The sequence below is a fragment of the Callorhinus ursinus genome, unplaced genomic scaffold, assembly GCF_003265705.2.
Source record: "Callorhinus ursinus isolate GAN/ISIS: 27379988/994484 unplaced genomic scaffold, GSC_fseal_2.0 scaffold42, whole genome shotgun sequence".
Lineage (NCBI taxonomy): Eukaryota > Metazoa > Chordata > Mammalia > Carnivora > Otariidae > Callorhinus > Callorhinus ursinus.
In genome coordinates this window covers 1015720-1031456 of record NW_027397104.1, presented here as the reverse complement: position 1 = coordinate 1031456, position 15737 = coordinate 1015720, and the positions used below count along the sequence as shown (strand labels likewise).

General features: G+C 39.3%; 1 protein-coding gene across 13 annotated transcripts in view; it reads right to left on the bottom strand.

Annotated features, from left to right (window-relative positions):
• Positions 1 to 6742: 6742 nt before the first annotated feature.
• RNF38 (ring finger protein 38) overlaps positions 6743 to 15737 on the bottom strand; it is a 131213-nt gene continuing 122218 nt past the window's right edge. For all 13 annotated transcript variants that reach the window (XM_025852821.2, XM_025852822.2, XM_025852823.2 and 10 more), the window contains 3 exons: positions 13864 to 13985; positions 11585 to 11684; positions 6743 to 10192 (listed from right to left, as the gene is read on the bottom strand). In XM_025852821.2, the coding sequence (XP_025708606.1) occupies positions 10130 to 10192; positions 11585 to 11684; positions 13864 to 13985 (285 nt within the window). In that variant the 3' untranslated portion in view covers positions 6743 to 10129. The remainder of the gene's footprint in view (positions 10193 to 11584; positions 11685 to 13863; positions 13986 to 15737) is intronic.

The window sequence follows — 15737 nt, the reverse complement described above, 5'->3', positions numbered from 1 at the left end:
GAGAAGAAACAAGGAGGACTGAGTGGGGAGACATCACGAAAGCCAAAGCCACACAGCTCTAAGAAATGAGTGGTGTCATACACCAGAGAGAAGTCCAGCAAGACTAAGACTGAAAAGTGTCCATCTGCCTCAACATTTAAGAAGCCACTGGTAGGGTGCCTGGGTGGCTCAGTTGGTTAAGCGACTGCCTTCAGCTCAGGTCATGATCCTGGAGTCCCAGGATCAAGTCCCGCATCGGGCTCCTTGCTGAGCGGGGAGTCTGCTTCTCCCTCTGGCCCTCCCCCATCTCATGCTCTATCTCATTCTCTCTCTCAAATAAATAAAATAGAATATTAAAAAAAAAAAAAGAAGCCACTGGTAAACCTGGGACTGGTGGGGGCAGGTCTTGGCAGATATAGTTGCCCCCGTCCCACCTGCTTGCATGTGGAAGGAGCATGGGAGTTGAGCTCCCATCTATGAATCGATCTTGATCAATATAAAGGGAGCGTGATTTTAAATAAAATTGCATTTTGGAATGCAACCCAAACAAGCAAACAAACCAGTTGTAGGTTAAACATTAAAAAACATTTAAACTGTTAGAAATCCTACCCAGTACGGAACAAACACAATGTTAAAGGAGTGAGTCTCTGAGCTGTCCTGATCCTGTACGATTCCAAGAAAACAGATTTCTTATGTATGCTTTCTGTAAATAAAAGCAACATTAAGGCACATTTTGGACATTTATAACCACATCAATCTTGACCTATACATTAAAAAGCTTTTATCTGGGGGTGCCTGGGTGGCTCAGTCGTTAAGCATCTGCCTTCAGCTCAGGTCGTGATCCCAGGGTCCTGGGATCGAGCCCCACATCGGGCTCCCTGCTCCGCGGGAAGCCTGCTTCTCCCTCTCCCACTCCCCCTGCTTGTGTTCCCTCTCTCGCTGTGTCCCTGTCAAATAAATAAATAAAATCTTAAAAAAAAAAAAAAGCTTTTATTTGGAACTTGGTTGTGTACAATAGTGCCCTCTGGTGTGGATGTCATGCTTATCTTTTATTAGCATGAAGGCAATATTCTCAAATTATTCCTGCTCTCACACATGGAGGGGTGGGGTTGTCTGATTCAGGTTTTCGCTTGTTTAGGTTTTATGGGATGCAACATGTGCCCTTGGGGATATCAACGTACCTGGTTTGGCTCCTTCAAGATGGTTAAAAATGCATTTGCCCATGTGTGTTGTATAGCTATACTTCTAATAAAAGGGTCACAGAGTGGGACCTACCCTTTATTTTTTTAAAATAAAGCTTATGGAATTATACATAGAGAGAACTGAACAAATCATAAAGCACAACAAATTTCTCAAACTGAAGTACTTGTGTCATCAAGCACAGAGATCAACAAACAAAATTACTGACAGCCTGGATGTACCCCTCCCCACTCATGCCCTCTGCACCCTTTGGTCACTACAACCTCCAAAGCGAAGGACAACCACCATCATACTTTTTCATAGCATAGATCCACTTTGCTTGTTTTTGAACTTTCTATAACCGGAATGTATATCTATATATTTATATAATATATATGTATATATATAATTGGAATAATTGGTATGAATTCTTTTGTGTCTTATTCAATATATTTGATGAGATTCATCATGTTGCTCTGCATACTTGTAGGTCATTCTCTTTGCTGTATTAAAATACTGTTATAAAACTCAACCATAATTTATCAATTCAATAGTTGATAAAAATTTGGGCTGTTGCCAGTTTGGGGTGATTACAGTTTGCTATGAATAGTCTCATACATGTATTTTAGTGCATGCATTTGTTTCAATATATTCACACAATGGTACATCCATCACAATTTCAGAATATTTTTCATGACTCCAAAAAGAAACCCCACACTCCTTAGCGGTCACCCCCAGCCTCCCACCCCCTCAGCCCTAGTCAACCACTAATCTGTTGCCATAGATTTGCCTTTGACATTTCACATAAATGAACTGCACATGTGCCTTTTTGTCTGGCTTCTTTTACTTACGATAATGTTTTGCAGATTCATCTGATTTTGATTCAGCAAAGAAACCATCATGGCTCAAACTGTACACATGGGACAGGACATACGTTGCAGGCTTGTTCCTATTTATTCACTCCCCTTAAAAAAAACATTGCTAACTGCTCACTTACCCGACGATACATTTATAGTTAACTTTTACAGTTAACGTATTTTCATGGATATACTCTGAATCAGTTTGTGAGAGCAACTGAGGTTTATCTTCGACTGTTGAAGATAAAGTAATAAACTCCTCCAACATTTCCCAGGTCAAAATGTTTGGTCATGTTTTATGATAAACTCTGGAGTTCTGAGTTCATTCGTTGGAACAGATTCAAATAATTTCCCGAGATGGGACAAAACTAAGGTACCCATACAGCTGACCTCTATGTAGAGGCACAGGGCCTTCCATTCAGTTGAAAATGCAGAGACACACAGAGGAGATGTGAAAACCCACGTGCAGAGAGAGGCAGAGACTGTGGAGTTACGTATCTACAAGCCAAAGAACTCCAAGGAGAGACACAGATTGCCCCTTGGAACCTCCAGAGAAAACCAACCCTGCACTTGATTTTAGACTTCTGACTTCCGGAACAGTGAGAGAATTTTTTCTAAGCCACCAAATTCGTGGTAATTTGTTTCAGCAGCCCTAGGAAAAGGACACACTAGCTACCTAACTCCTGACTCCAAAGCTGCCTGGCATAAACTAGTGCTCTATAGAAGCTTGTGGAGCATAGCCTTGGGGGCTGTGAATGCACTTTAGGAAAGACCGCAATCTCTCATTTTGGAGGGAAAAGAAACTGAACTCTTTCCTTTTTTTTTAAAGTAAGCTCTATCCCTAACGCAGGGCTTGAACTCACTACCTACCCTGAGATCAAGACTCACATGCTCTACCCACTGAGCCAGGCAGGTATCCAATCACTTTTTCCTTTCTGACTTGTTTCCCCAACTAAACTTTAGTAGTTTGGATTAGAAAGATCGTCCAGGGCTCCTGGGTGGCTCAGTTGGTTAAGTGACTGCCTTCAGCTCAGGTCATGATCCTGGAGTCCTAGGATTGAGTCCCGCATCGGGTTCCCTGCTTGGCAAGGTGTCTGCTTCTCCCTTTGACCCTCCCCTCTCTCATGTGCTCTCTCTCTCAAATAAATAAATAAAATCTTTAAAAAAAAATCATCCAAATTTCTTTTAGAAATTCTAGAAGTAAGAGTAAACGCAGGGACGCCTGGGTGCCTCAGTTGTTAAGCGTCTGCCTTCAGCTCAGGTTATGATCTCAGGGTCCGGGGATCGAGCCCTGCATCGGACTCCCTGCTCAGCGGGAAGCCTGCTTCTCCCTCTCCCACTCCTGCTGCTTCTGTTCCCTCTCTCGCTGTGTCTCTGTCAAATAAATAAGTAAAATCTTAAAAAAAAAAAAGCAAATGCAATCTATTTTCCTCCTTACTGATACCAAAACCAGGGAAGTCTAGGAGCCTGAATCGCCAGATAGCGTTCATTTTTTTTCTTGGGAACGTTGGCCTTATTTTGGTACAAGGGTCAAGGTTATTTTCCTCTGATTTAGCTTAAGCCCAGTATTAACATGTCCAAAAGCAGAAGGGGAGACAAAGAACCAACTAGAACACGTGGATACCATATGCCTGCTCCATCAACAGAAATGTCAATCTTCACTAGGATTAAGTTTACATACTCAGAAGCCTATCTTACTTGTTTGTAGAACCCTTCTTTATGAGAAGTGGTAACTACCAATAAGGTTGGATAATATAAAAATTCTTACCAAATGAAAGGACTGAGGTAATGGTTAGAGAGAGGCCATCATATTGCAAATCTCTCAGTTTACTATTAAGGAGAGGCTGTGGGGAAGGGACTCCTTGAAAAGGTTAAAAAAGCAGCTTGTGAACACCTTTACTGGACACATTGATGGGTATTGGCAGATGCTGGGTGTTGGCTACAGGTGTTATTAACCAGCTACTATACTGTTTCCATGTGTAGACCAAGAATCAGATATTTGAAGGGAAAGTGGGTTCCTTTTTACTTAACAATTCACTGCCCTTCATTTCCTCTATAGTGGGAAACATCCATACTGATTCTACAGCACATTTTCGGACTTCAGACTGTAAGGTGACCTTCAATTTCCCTGGGTGTCACTATGTTTATTTTTCTTTCTTCATCTTATTCCTGTATTTCCTGTTTGCCATTTTGGGAGGCAGAGAGAGCCACATGAAAGACGTTAAGAGCATACTCACTGTAGGGCAACCTCAGTAGGAATCTACCCCATCATCTCAATGTGGGCTAGAAGTTTCTTCCTCCCAATCCTTCAGAATGCCCAATTCTCTAATTGGCAAATAATCTTTCAAAGTGCCATGGATCCTGAAAGTGCTCAGTGATATCTGATTAGGGAATGTACCAAGAAGAAACTCTGTTCTTGAATGTTATCGAGGCCAGCTATACATGATGTTCACAACTAAGTCTGCTTCTTATGTACTGATTATTTATGTACTGAATATAGCAAAAGTTACATTCAATTATACAAAGAGTAAAACAGTGCTAACCACACTATAGTTTATTAAAGCATGCAATGGTAGAATGTTAAGTCTTCAGGGTATCAGGAGTAACATTTCATTCTTTGGAAACCAGATAACCTGGCATTATCCCAGTCTAGACCCATCCCGTCCAACATAATGGCCACCATCCACAGGTAACCTACTTGAGCATTTGAGATGTGGATAGTCCAAATTGAGATGTACTATAAATTTGCACACTGGATTTCAAAGACTTGGTATGAGAAAACATAAAACATCTCATTTTTATACTAATCACATACTGAAATATTTTGGGTAAGTTAGGTAGAAAAATTAAAAATATTTCCACTGTTTTGGGGCACCTGGGTGGCTCAGTTGTTAAGCGTCTGCCTTCGGCTCAGGTCATGATCCCAGGGTCCTGGGATCGAGCCCCGCATCGGGCTCCCTGCTCTGCAGGAAGCCTGCTTCTCCCTCTCCCACTCCCCCTGCTTGTGTTCCCTCTCTCGTTGTGTCTCTTTGTCAAAATAAATAAATAAAATCTTAAAAGAAATTTCCACTGTTTCATTTTACTTTTTAATGTGGCTACTAAAAAATCTTTAATTACAACTGTAGCTCATTATACTTCTGAGCCACATGTATATAGTTCAGTCTATATTAGTTCAGTAATCTGAAACATACAAGAGACCTAAACACTTGTAGCAATGTGATCACAAACACAAGAATTTTTTTCCTTTGGTACAAATCAGGTTTTGTGATTGATTAAGAAATAACAGTAGTGGGGTGCCTGGGTGGCTCAGATGGTTAAGTCTCTGCCTTCGGCTCAGGTCACGATTCCAGGGTCCTAGGATAGAGCCCCACATCTGGCTCCTGGCTCAGCGGGGAGCCTGCTTCTCCCTCTCCCTCTGCCTTTCCCCCTGCTCATGCTCTCTGTGTATATGTGTGTCTCAAATGAATAAAATCTTAAAAAAAAAAAAAAGTAACAGAAGCCAGTGAGCTTTAACTGGCACATTTGACACACCCAAGGTTTAGTAGATGACTTAAGAATTTAACATGAAAAAGATTTGTAAAAGGGGGAAATAAATGGGCAAAGATGAAGTCCTGGTGAGAGTCTACACTGAGGGCCTCTGTTGCTCACAGAAAATCTGCTGAATCCAGAGGCTTTCTAGGACAGCTGTTTTCCAGCTAGTGACTCAGAACCCAGGGCTGCCATCACCATGGCAGAGGAAGAGAGCTGGCTTATAAGAGCTGCTACAGGGCCTGTGTTTATAGGCCTTTGGTCTTTGGAATAGTGTAAAAATTACTGAGATATTTTATGTTTCCTCATACCAGGTCTTTGAAACCCAGTGTATAAATGTACAGTACATCTCAGTTGGGACTGTCCACATTTCAAGTGCTTAAATAGCTGCACGGGCCTCCCTGCCTTACCGCAGGTAGGGAATCATGAGACCATAGAGACATTAAGACAGACAAGCTGTGGGTTTCTGGAGGCATTCAAAGTCCAACACAAGCATTCTTTCCAATATGCTGGAAAAATGAGAGAAACAATCAGGACTTGGGCACTTTACTGAATGTTTCTAACAGTTAGGTACTGGAGCCAGTCAGAGGGCATCCTCCTTGCAGGCCCTGAAAGAGGGAGGACGAGTGCAATCTATTCCAGCCTCCACTTTGTTTCTAACTTTCCTTTTCAAGTACCACAGTCAGCAGATACAGAGAAGTAGATGACTTTTATTCCTTTTTGGTCAAAGGAAAGGGATTACACAAACGTGTATGGAAAATGACAAACAGAGGCTCCTCTTCCCTAGTATGTTGACAATAAGTTGGACATAAGCTGTAGCTAATGGGGACAAATTTGCCCAGTTATCTATTGTCATCTTTTTTCCTGCAACTTATAGTTAACATATATAGAAAGTAATCTAGTTACCTACAATGTGGCCCTACTGTTCAATAAGCTTATGCCACATGTGTAGGCTACATCCAGCTATCTTCTTGGCTTTTTAATGGATATAATTCTGTTCCATAAGTTATGCTAGTTGTTTTCGTGTTTCTAAGATGTTTACACAAATGTGGAAAAAATCTGAATTATAGTCTAAAAATTAAATCTAGCCACAGGTAGCTCAATGGCTCCATCTTCCTGCCAATATCTCCCTACAACCCTCCCTTCAACTACATACAACCCTACCCCTTCCCTAATACAGTAACACGAAACACAAAATATTTTAAGTGTACATCATACATTTATTACCAACAACCCTCTCAACTCCAAAATTGGGCACAGGGATTAAAAATAAAAATTCATTGCACTACTTAGTAAAGCATTACTAGTAACTTTCATAAAAAATGTACAAACTTTGTTAAAAATTTATCAAGCCTTCAAATGATTTGGTTACAGATATTTATAATACGTACATTTAAACTATATGTTAACTGATACAATGGAATATGATTTGAGGAAATGACTCAGCAAATGATTCCAAAAAACACCCCTGTAAGCTTTCTTAATCTGAAACAAACAGCAAAATGAGGTAACCAAATGTACCAACAGGGGGGGGGAAATAGCTTTCTAATGAAGGCCTAAAGATATCTGTGAAAAATATTCTCTTTGAGTTGGTAGATCTCATTCAAAATACTATAAGAGGCCCAGATTTAAGAATCTTAATAAATCACATTTCAGAGAGTATATAAAATCTAAATATGCTTTCACATTTTCCAGATTTTGCTCAAAAAAATTCAGGACAGAAAATCCTAATGAGATCTTGATACCTGGAGGCCTTGGTTTTTTTTTTTGTTGTTGTTCTATGGGGGGGGCACGCTAAAAAAATTCAAAGATGATAATTCATGCAAAACAACACAAAGTTAAACCCCACAGCAGAGTTAAGATGGTAAAGCCAATATTGTTTTAGGAGAAAAGAGGAAGAAGGCAACAAACCAACATCTGCCTGCTATCTGGTGCATCGCTCAAGGTGACAACAGCTGGGCATGAATCAACTGTCCTTTCTTTTGCTAGCCATGAAGTTGCTCACTGTGGCTAGTCTGAGCTGGTTCAGAACACATGCAATGTATGGTCCTAATACACACTAACCACTTAATAAGCAAATCTGTACACATCTCTAAGGGCCCCATGCAAAGATATTCCCAAAGAGAGATCAGTCACAAGAGTGCAACATTACTTCAGGATTTTACCAAAATAGACCCTGCTGCCTCCTAAATTGCCAACTGCCTCTCAAAAATTTGCTGGAAAAGGGATATTATGACAAGAATTCATCATAAGAGGGAGGGAAGAAAGAGCTATTTTTCCTAGTCATTAGTACAATGTGCCTTGTTAATTAGGTATCTATATAAATTAGAAAAAGTGCTTTACTTGCATGCTTCAATAAAATGAATACTGAGTGTAGTAGTGTTATGTTAGATCTGTACAGATATAAATTTTTTGCAGCTATATAAAAGAGTCTATGTATAAGATGAGCTTTTGCCATTTTAAACATGATTTTTTATAATTAAAAAAAATAAAGATCAAACTATACGTGATTCATAATGTAGCTGATTATTACGCCAATAATTTTGGTCTTCAACACGCTTTTTATTCATCAGGAACCGGGGGGGGGACAGACGTCCTAATGACTGAAAAGTAACATGTGCACCTTAGCACTGTTGAGATGTATTTCTGATGCACTGACAAATACAGGGGCGAACAGAAAGTGTGCAAAATCCTATTTGTCTGACTAGATAGAGGCAACAGTGTCCGGAAAAGGGCAAAATTGTGCTTCTGTGAGAATTGACTTTACTGAACTCTAAGCTGGGATGAGCTTATAGAGACTTCAAAGGGAAGGCAAGTAGCATGGCAGTAACGAGTAGTTAACACTGAGTAGAAAACTGACACAGAGCCAACTGAAAGCTGAGTGAGGCTGGCAGCAAGTCATCACAGTCCTGACTGGGATTATGCAGCTTGTGCTACTGCAAACAAAGCAATGACCTCAATTGCAGGAAGAGACAATGTTGAAGACAATAAAAGAATGAGGGAGGAATCAAAACATTGCTGGAAAAATGACTTTAAACAATATAAATGATGCTCAATGGACCTATAAAAAAACCCCACACAGCTATGTATTATTTCAGATCAACTAAATGAAGGTCAATTCCTGTTTTACATTTTTTATACAAAAATCAAATCTTCATTTATACTGCAAGTATTCTGGACCTGTTATATTAAATTTTTCTCATTCAAACAAAAATTTTTTTAAAAAGCAATAAAACATCAAAGCACATCAGGTCTAAGAATTCGGGCTGTCACAGCACTTGATCCATCCTGGAAATGAGGGTTTCCATGAGAAGCACATTTACTGAGGGAAGAACTAGAAAACTATCAGAATTGAAGGTTGGCAGGTGAATCGATACAAACAGAAATATAGTTTCTTAAAACAATTTAGTTGCCTATGAGAGTTTAACAAAGAACGTATCAGAAGTCAATCTGAATTAGCTAACAGATTTTGTTCTGGTGGAAGTAAAGGAGGTGAGACTTCATGGGACCAGCGATATTCTTAGAAATATATTACTCAAATATCTTCAGAATAGACTACAAACCTAAACATTAAAAAAAAAAAAAATCACAGGTACTTCCTCTAAGAAGCTTACTGGAAATGTAAAGGAAAAAACAAAGTATCAACATTCAAATCACTGATTGAAATGCTAATATTGCTAACTGATGATGTATGATATTGCACCTTCTTTTTGGAAACAGCAAGTTGGAGATTAAAAAAAAAATTTTTTTTTTTTTTCACAACAGAATCAAAAAATCCGGTTCATGGAGTGAGAAATCTGTTACACTTTTTTTCTTAAGTGACCCACTTGGGACCACCAACGAAGAGAAGGTGACAGCTGCCTGAAGCAAAGGAAGAAGGCTTTTCTCATTCCATTCACTGGGAGGGAAGGGATGGAGTATTCAATGCTTATCATTGATGCACCCTTAGCAATCAGTGTGCAACAGCAAACACAAGGGAAAAAACCAGTGTACAGTACTAGTGCTGTTTAAATAACACACCAGATTATACATTGCAGCATAATTAAAACTACACACACATTCTTGGTACATGCTGGTATATAGGATCTCATACACACATTAGCTACCATGCCCTCACACAAGTAGTTGTGCACACTCTCTCCCACACACAGATACATTTATCACCAACAGTCATACGCTGCATTCATTTCCACTCACAGTTTCTGAAGGCTCTATATAAGGTAGATTGCTATATCATCTGGAGCTACCACTTTTTATAAAAGCACATGCTAAAAGATCACGTCCACTGTAATCTTGCAGCAACACTCGGAATGATCACACAAAAACCAGGGAATGTTAGTGCACACACAAAATTAAGCTAAAGAAAAAGTCTTTGGAGTTCCAATCACACGGTTAGTATAACAATCCCATAATTGTGAAGACTAATTGTAAGCTTTTATAGTTGATTAAGTCACACAGTGCAAAGAAAGGTCCATTGACCCTTTTGGTAAAGGGAGGGCTGGAAGCCACACAGATTAAGTTCAATGGATAGTTCGTATATACATGTGATGAGGAACACCCAAACTAAATTTGTGCTCTTAGGTTGGTCATTCTGAATCCCGATGCACTTCTGAAGCATCAGCTCGGCAGATTGGGCAAGTACGATTTGCCTAAAACACAAAAGAGAAAACTTGTCTGAACTGTGATTCACACAATGTAACATGTGAAAAGCAATGAGCTATTTTTACTTCCCATATAGTTTTTATACTCTTTATTCCTTTAAAGAAGTACAAAGCAATCATTTAATCTCTCTTTTTAAAAAATACACCACAAACTCAAAGACTTATTAGCAGCCGATGAATGATTTTTTTTTATAGGTCTGTTTCAACATATAGACAAGATTACCTATCACTTCAGGCAGATTTAATAACTAGCTTAAAATGACCTCTCAACAAATGGCACCACCATTTTCTGAGTTGCCAAAGCCACAAAACTAAATATCACCTGCTCTCTTACTTTCTAAAGCACGTTATTCATCAAATACTCCCATCTGTACATTATAAGAGCTCTCAAATCAGTCCTCTTCTTTTCATCCGGTTGCCAGTAGTATTCATTCTCTGTCTAGCCCAGAACATCACCATTCCATCTCAGAAATCTCTCCCCTTTTCCATTCTCCAAACGGTGGTCAGTCATCTTGATAAAACACAATCTCAGTCATAGCCTTCCACATCATTTCCAGGATCGAGTCCACACTCCTTCACACGCATTGTGACTTCACAGTAAGCCGGTCACTGGCCGAATCTTTGAACATCTCTTCTCCTGCCACTCTTGCTAATCAGCCATATGCAATCTGCTGTTTTCTGATCCGTGTCTATTCCTACACCGCAGGGTTGTGCATATATAATACTTTCCTCTAAAAAGTTAAGCCTCTCTGCCCTCAGGATTTGGCTTGAGCTAAACTGGGCACCCTTACTCTGTGCTCACACAGAGGACTGATTCTATTTTAACTCATCTTTCTTCCTCACCAAACTGTGGCCTTCTAACCAAAGGTACTATTTCCTAATCAGAATACTCTTAAAAAATAATAAAGTTGACTATTTTTAAATTATTTTACCGCATATTTTTATTCTACTATTATAAAATACAGAATTTGTGTCCTTTGGGTTTTTCATATCTACAAAAGAGAAAATGATCAGAATTAAATAAAAGCACTAGTGGTTCATTTCCCATGTAAATCTCTGACAAAGGAGGTCCAGTGGGGTCCCCTTCTAAACTCTCACAGGAAACTGGCCCAGCAAGTTCAGGCCTCATCCCTATACACCACTGGAAAGGATATACTGATGATTAAGGACAGATAACCCATTTTCAAGTTTTGCACAATCACTCCCACATTGATGACTCTAGTTAATTTTTACTGGCCTTTTCTCTTCATTTGCAGAAATCACTGAATATTTTGTCTCCTTATCCATCCTCCACCAAACATTGGACTTATTTTACATAAAACTATGGTCAATACCAAAGAAAATTCAGTGTTACTCTCTTCACAGATGCCATCACTTTACCTTAAGCCATTTGTCAACACACTTGGCATGGAACTCGTGGTTACAGGGTAAAACTCTAAGTAGCTGCCTTGACTCAAAATCACACATGCATACTACACACCTAAAAAAAAGCAAAAAAGATCATTTAACCATAAATCCAAGTGGTTGTCTGCTTTATGACTAATGAAGCCTAGATAAAACCATTTACCATCTCACTTTTCAAACTGTCATTTAAAGTTTAAGACAAAATAATCTATCAATATCCTGAAAAAAATCATAATATTAAGACATTTCGAGTGCTTTGCTTTACTGAGAGATCATCAAGAACACTGGTTAGGGTCGCCTGGGCTCAGTCGTTAAGCATCTGCCTTCGGCTCAGGTCATGATCCCGGGGTCCTGGGATCGAACCCCACATCGGGCTGCCTGCTCGGCGGGAAGCCTGCTTCTCCCTCTCCCACTCCGCCTGCTTGTGTTCCCTGTCTAATAAATAAAATCTTTAAAAAAAAAAAAGAACACTGGTTAAACATCCAAGCTGTCCTAATACTGAAGACACTATTAATATTCGACAAAATAGTGTTGAAACAATCAGACCCCTATATACAAAAGAATGAAGTTGGACCCCTACCTCACATGATACATGAAAATTAACAGAAAAGTGGAACAATGGCCTAAATTAAGAGTTAAAAACTATTAAACTCCTAGAAGAAAACATAGGGGTAAATCTTCATGACCTTGGAATAAGCAATGGTTTAGCAGAAATGACACCAAAGCACAAGAAACAAAAAAAGTAGATAAATTGAACATAAAAAAAAATTGTGCTTCAAAAGACACCAGCAAGAAAGTGCAAAGACAACTTACAAAATGGGGGGTGTTTTTGAAAATCATATCTCATAAGGGAACAACTTGTATGTGTAACATATAAATAACCTCTATAACTCAATAATAAAAAGACAACCCAATTTAAAAATTGACAAAGGATGTTAACAGACATTTCTCCAAAGAAGATACATAGATGGCCAATAAGTACAGTAAAATAGCTCAACATCATTAGCCATCTGGGAAATGGAGATAAAACCTTAATAATACCTCACTCCCACTAGGACAGCTAGAATCAAAAGAAATAATAATAAGCACTGGAGAGGATGTGGAGAAACTTTACATATTGCTGGTGGGAATGTAAAATGGTATATCCACTTTGGAAAAACGTGGAAGTTCTCAAAAGGTTAAACAAAGTTGGGGCGCCTGGCTGGCTCAGTCAGAAGAACATGTAACTCTTGACCTAGGGTTGTAAGTTCGAGCACCCATGCTGGATGTAGAGACTATTTAAATAAATGAATAAATAAAAACTTAAAAAAAAAAAAAGGTTAAACAAAGCTACCATATGATTAGACACCCAAGAGAAATGAAAACATATATCCACAGAAAAATTCTGTACACAAATGTTCATGACATTATTACTACTAGTCAAAACATGGAAACAACCTAAATGTCCATCAACTGAGGAAAGGATAAGCAATATTTGGTGTATCCATACAACGGAATATTATTTGGCCATAAAAAGGAAGAAGTACTGATAGAAGCAACATGACGGACCTTGAACACATTACGCTAAGTTAAAGAAGCCATACATAAAAGAGCATATATTGTATGATCTCATTAATGTGAAATGTATAGGACAGGCAAATCTACAGAGATAAAAAAGTAAATTAGTGGGAGGCTATACTGGAATAGATAGGGTTGGGGAAAAACAGGAAGCAGTTGCTAGTGGGCAGGTATTTCTTTTTGAGGTGAAGAAATGGTGTACATTTGAATTTGAAGATGGTTGCAAAACTCTCTGAATATACTAAAAACCACTGAATTATACACTTTACATGTGAATTAGGTCTCGGTAAAGTTGTTACTGTAGATACTATAATAAGCAGAATATTTAGGTAAAAACCTCAACCTGTACATGTACGAGACTCTTCAATCTTACATAAAATATTCTAAAGTTTGAAATGAAACCATAAAATTTCTGGGCAACCTAAAAGTCCAGAACAGGACTGTCGAACAGAACTTTCTGAGACAGAAATAGTCTACATCTTCTAACACAGCATCATTTGTGAGTGTAATAAAGAAACTTAACTTTTTATTTAATTTAAACAGCCCCAGATGACTAGTGGCTATCTTACCAAACAGCACAGGCCTGCAGTATACAATAGAGACTACTTATCTTTATCAAGTTACCCTTGACTCTCAAGCTTTTATTTTATAAAGGTAGAAAAGGAAATTTCAGAGTGATGTAGGAAAGATGTACTTACAAAGTCTGTTCTGACTGGTGGTTGTTAGGATTGAACCGGTAAGAAGGAAGCTGTTCGATATCTGCTTTAGTCAGTCCTCGAGGCTTAGCCTCTCCCAGTCGCTCTGCCAGGTTTAACAGGGCCTAGAGAGGGAAAAAGGAGAGAGTTTTCATCTCTAAATTGTTTTTTAAATATTTTATTTATTTGACAGAGAGAGAGAGAGAGAGAGAGAGAGAGAGAGAGAGAACACAAGCAGGAGTGTGAGAGGGAGAAACAGGCTTCCTGCTGAGCAGGGAGTCTGATGTGGGGCTCGATCCCAGGACCCTGGGACCATGACCTGAGCCGAAGGCAGACACTTAACAACTGAGCCACCCAGGTGCCCCTAAATTTTTTTTTTTTAAGGATTTTATTCATTTGCGAGAAAGAGAGAGCGTGCACAGGCAGGGGGAGAAACAGGCCCCTCGCTGAGCAAGGAGCTCGATGCATGACTCGATCCCAGGACTCTGGGATCATGACCTGAGCCGAAGGCAGATGCTCAACCGACTGAGCCACCCAGGTGTCCCTCTCTTTAAATTCTCGATTTCAATAATCAAAAAAACCCCTAAAAGCAAACAAAAGAAAAACTCAACCTACCTTTATTATGGAAAATTTTAAATATATACAATACTAGAAAAACAGTATAATGAATTTCCACATGCCTATAACCCAGCTCAACAATTCATGACTAATTTCATGAAGTACTGTCCACTCCTAAAACCCCAGATTATTTTGAAACAAAGCTAAAACATTATATTTAATTGGTAAAATAGTTCTGTGTATCTTTAAAACAATCTGTCCACCTCAGCATGTCTGACATTTGGGGCTGGACAAAATTTTACTGTGGGAGGGCTGTACTTGTACATTGTAGGATGTTTAGCAGCATCCCTGGCCTCTAGCTGCTGGATGCCACTAATACCCTACCCCCAGCCAACACTGTCTCTAGATGTTGCTACACAGCCTCTGGGAAATAAAACTGTCCCCAAGTTGAGAACCACCCTTCTAAAAAATAAAAGATTTTAAAAGAATATAACCACAATAACAACATCTCACCTAAAAAAAAGTAACCATTCCTTAAATGTCAAATGCCTCTGATTGTTTCAATTATTTTCAAAAACTTTTTTTTAAGATTTATTTTTTTGTCAGAGAGAGAGAGAAAAATAAGAGAGCGCACAAGTAGGGGAAGTACAGAGGGAGAGGGAGAAGCAGGCTCCCCACTGAGCAAGGAGCCCCATGCAGGACTTGATCCCAGGACCCTGGGATTATGACCTGAGCCAAAGGCAGATGCTTAACCAACTGAGCCACCCAGGCATCCCTCAAAGGAGTTAATTATTTGGGTCTGGACTGAGAAGACTAGGCTGGACTTTATCATTAATAAAAGTCTAGGTTGGAGGGACGGCTGGGTGGCTCTGTCGGTTAAGCATCTGCCTTTGGCTCAGGTCATGATCTGGGGGTCCTGGGATTGAGTCCCGCATGGGGCTCCTTGCTCAGTAGGGAGCCTGCTTCTCCCTCTGCCTGCCTCTCTCTCTCTCTCTGACAAATAAATAAAAATATTAAAAAAAATAGTTTGTTCAAATCAGGATCCAAATAAATCCGTATCTTACCAATGCTTGGTATGTCTCTAATATCTTTTTTTTACTCATATCTGGTGAACAAAACAGGTCAATGGCTTGCTTGTATAAATTCCCACAGTCTGAATTTTGCTGACCGAACCTACCTACCCTGAGACTTCTGTTTTCTTGTCCCTTATACTTCCTATAAATTGGTAGCTTTGATTATTTCCATAAGGCTCATCATGCCTACCTATTACATTAGCAGCCACTAATGGAATACTGCTTAGGTCCATTAGTCCATTAAAG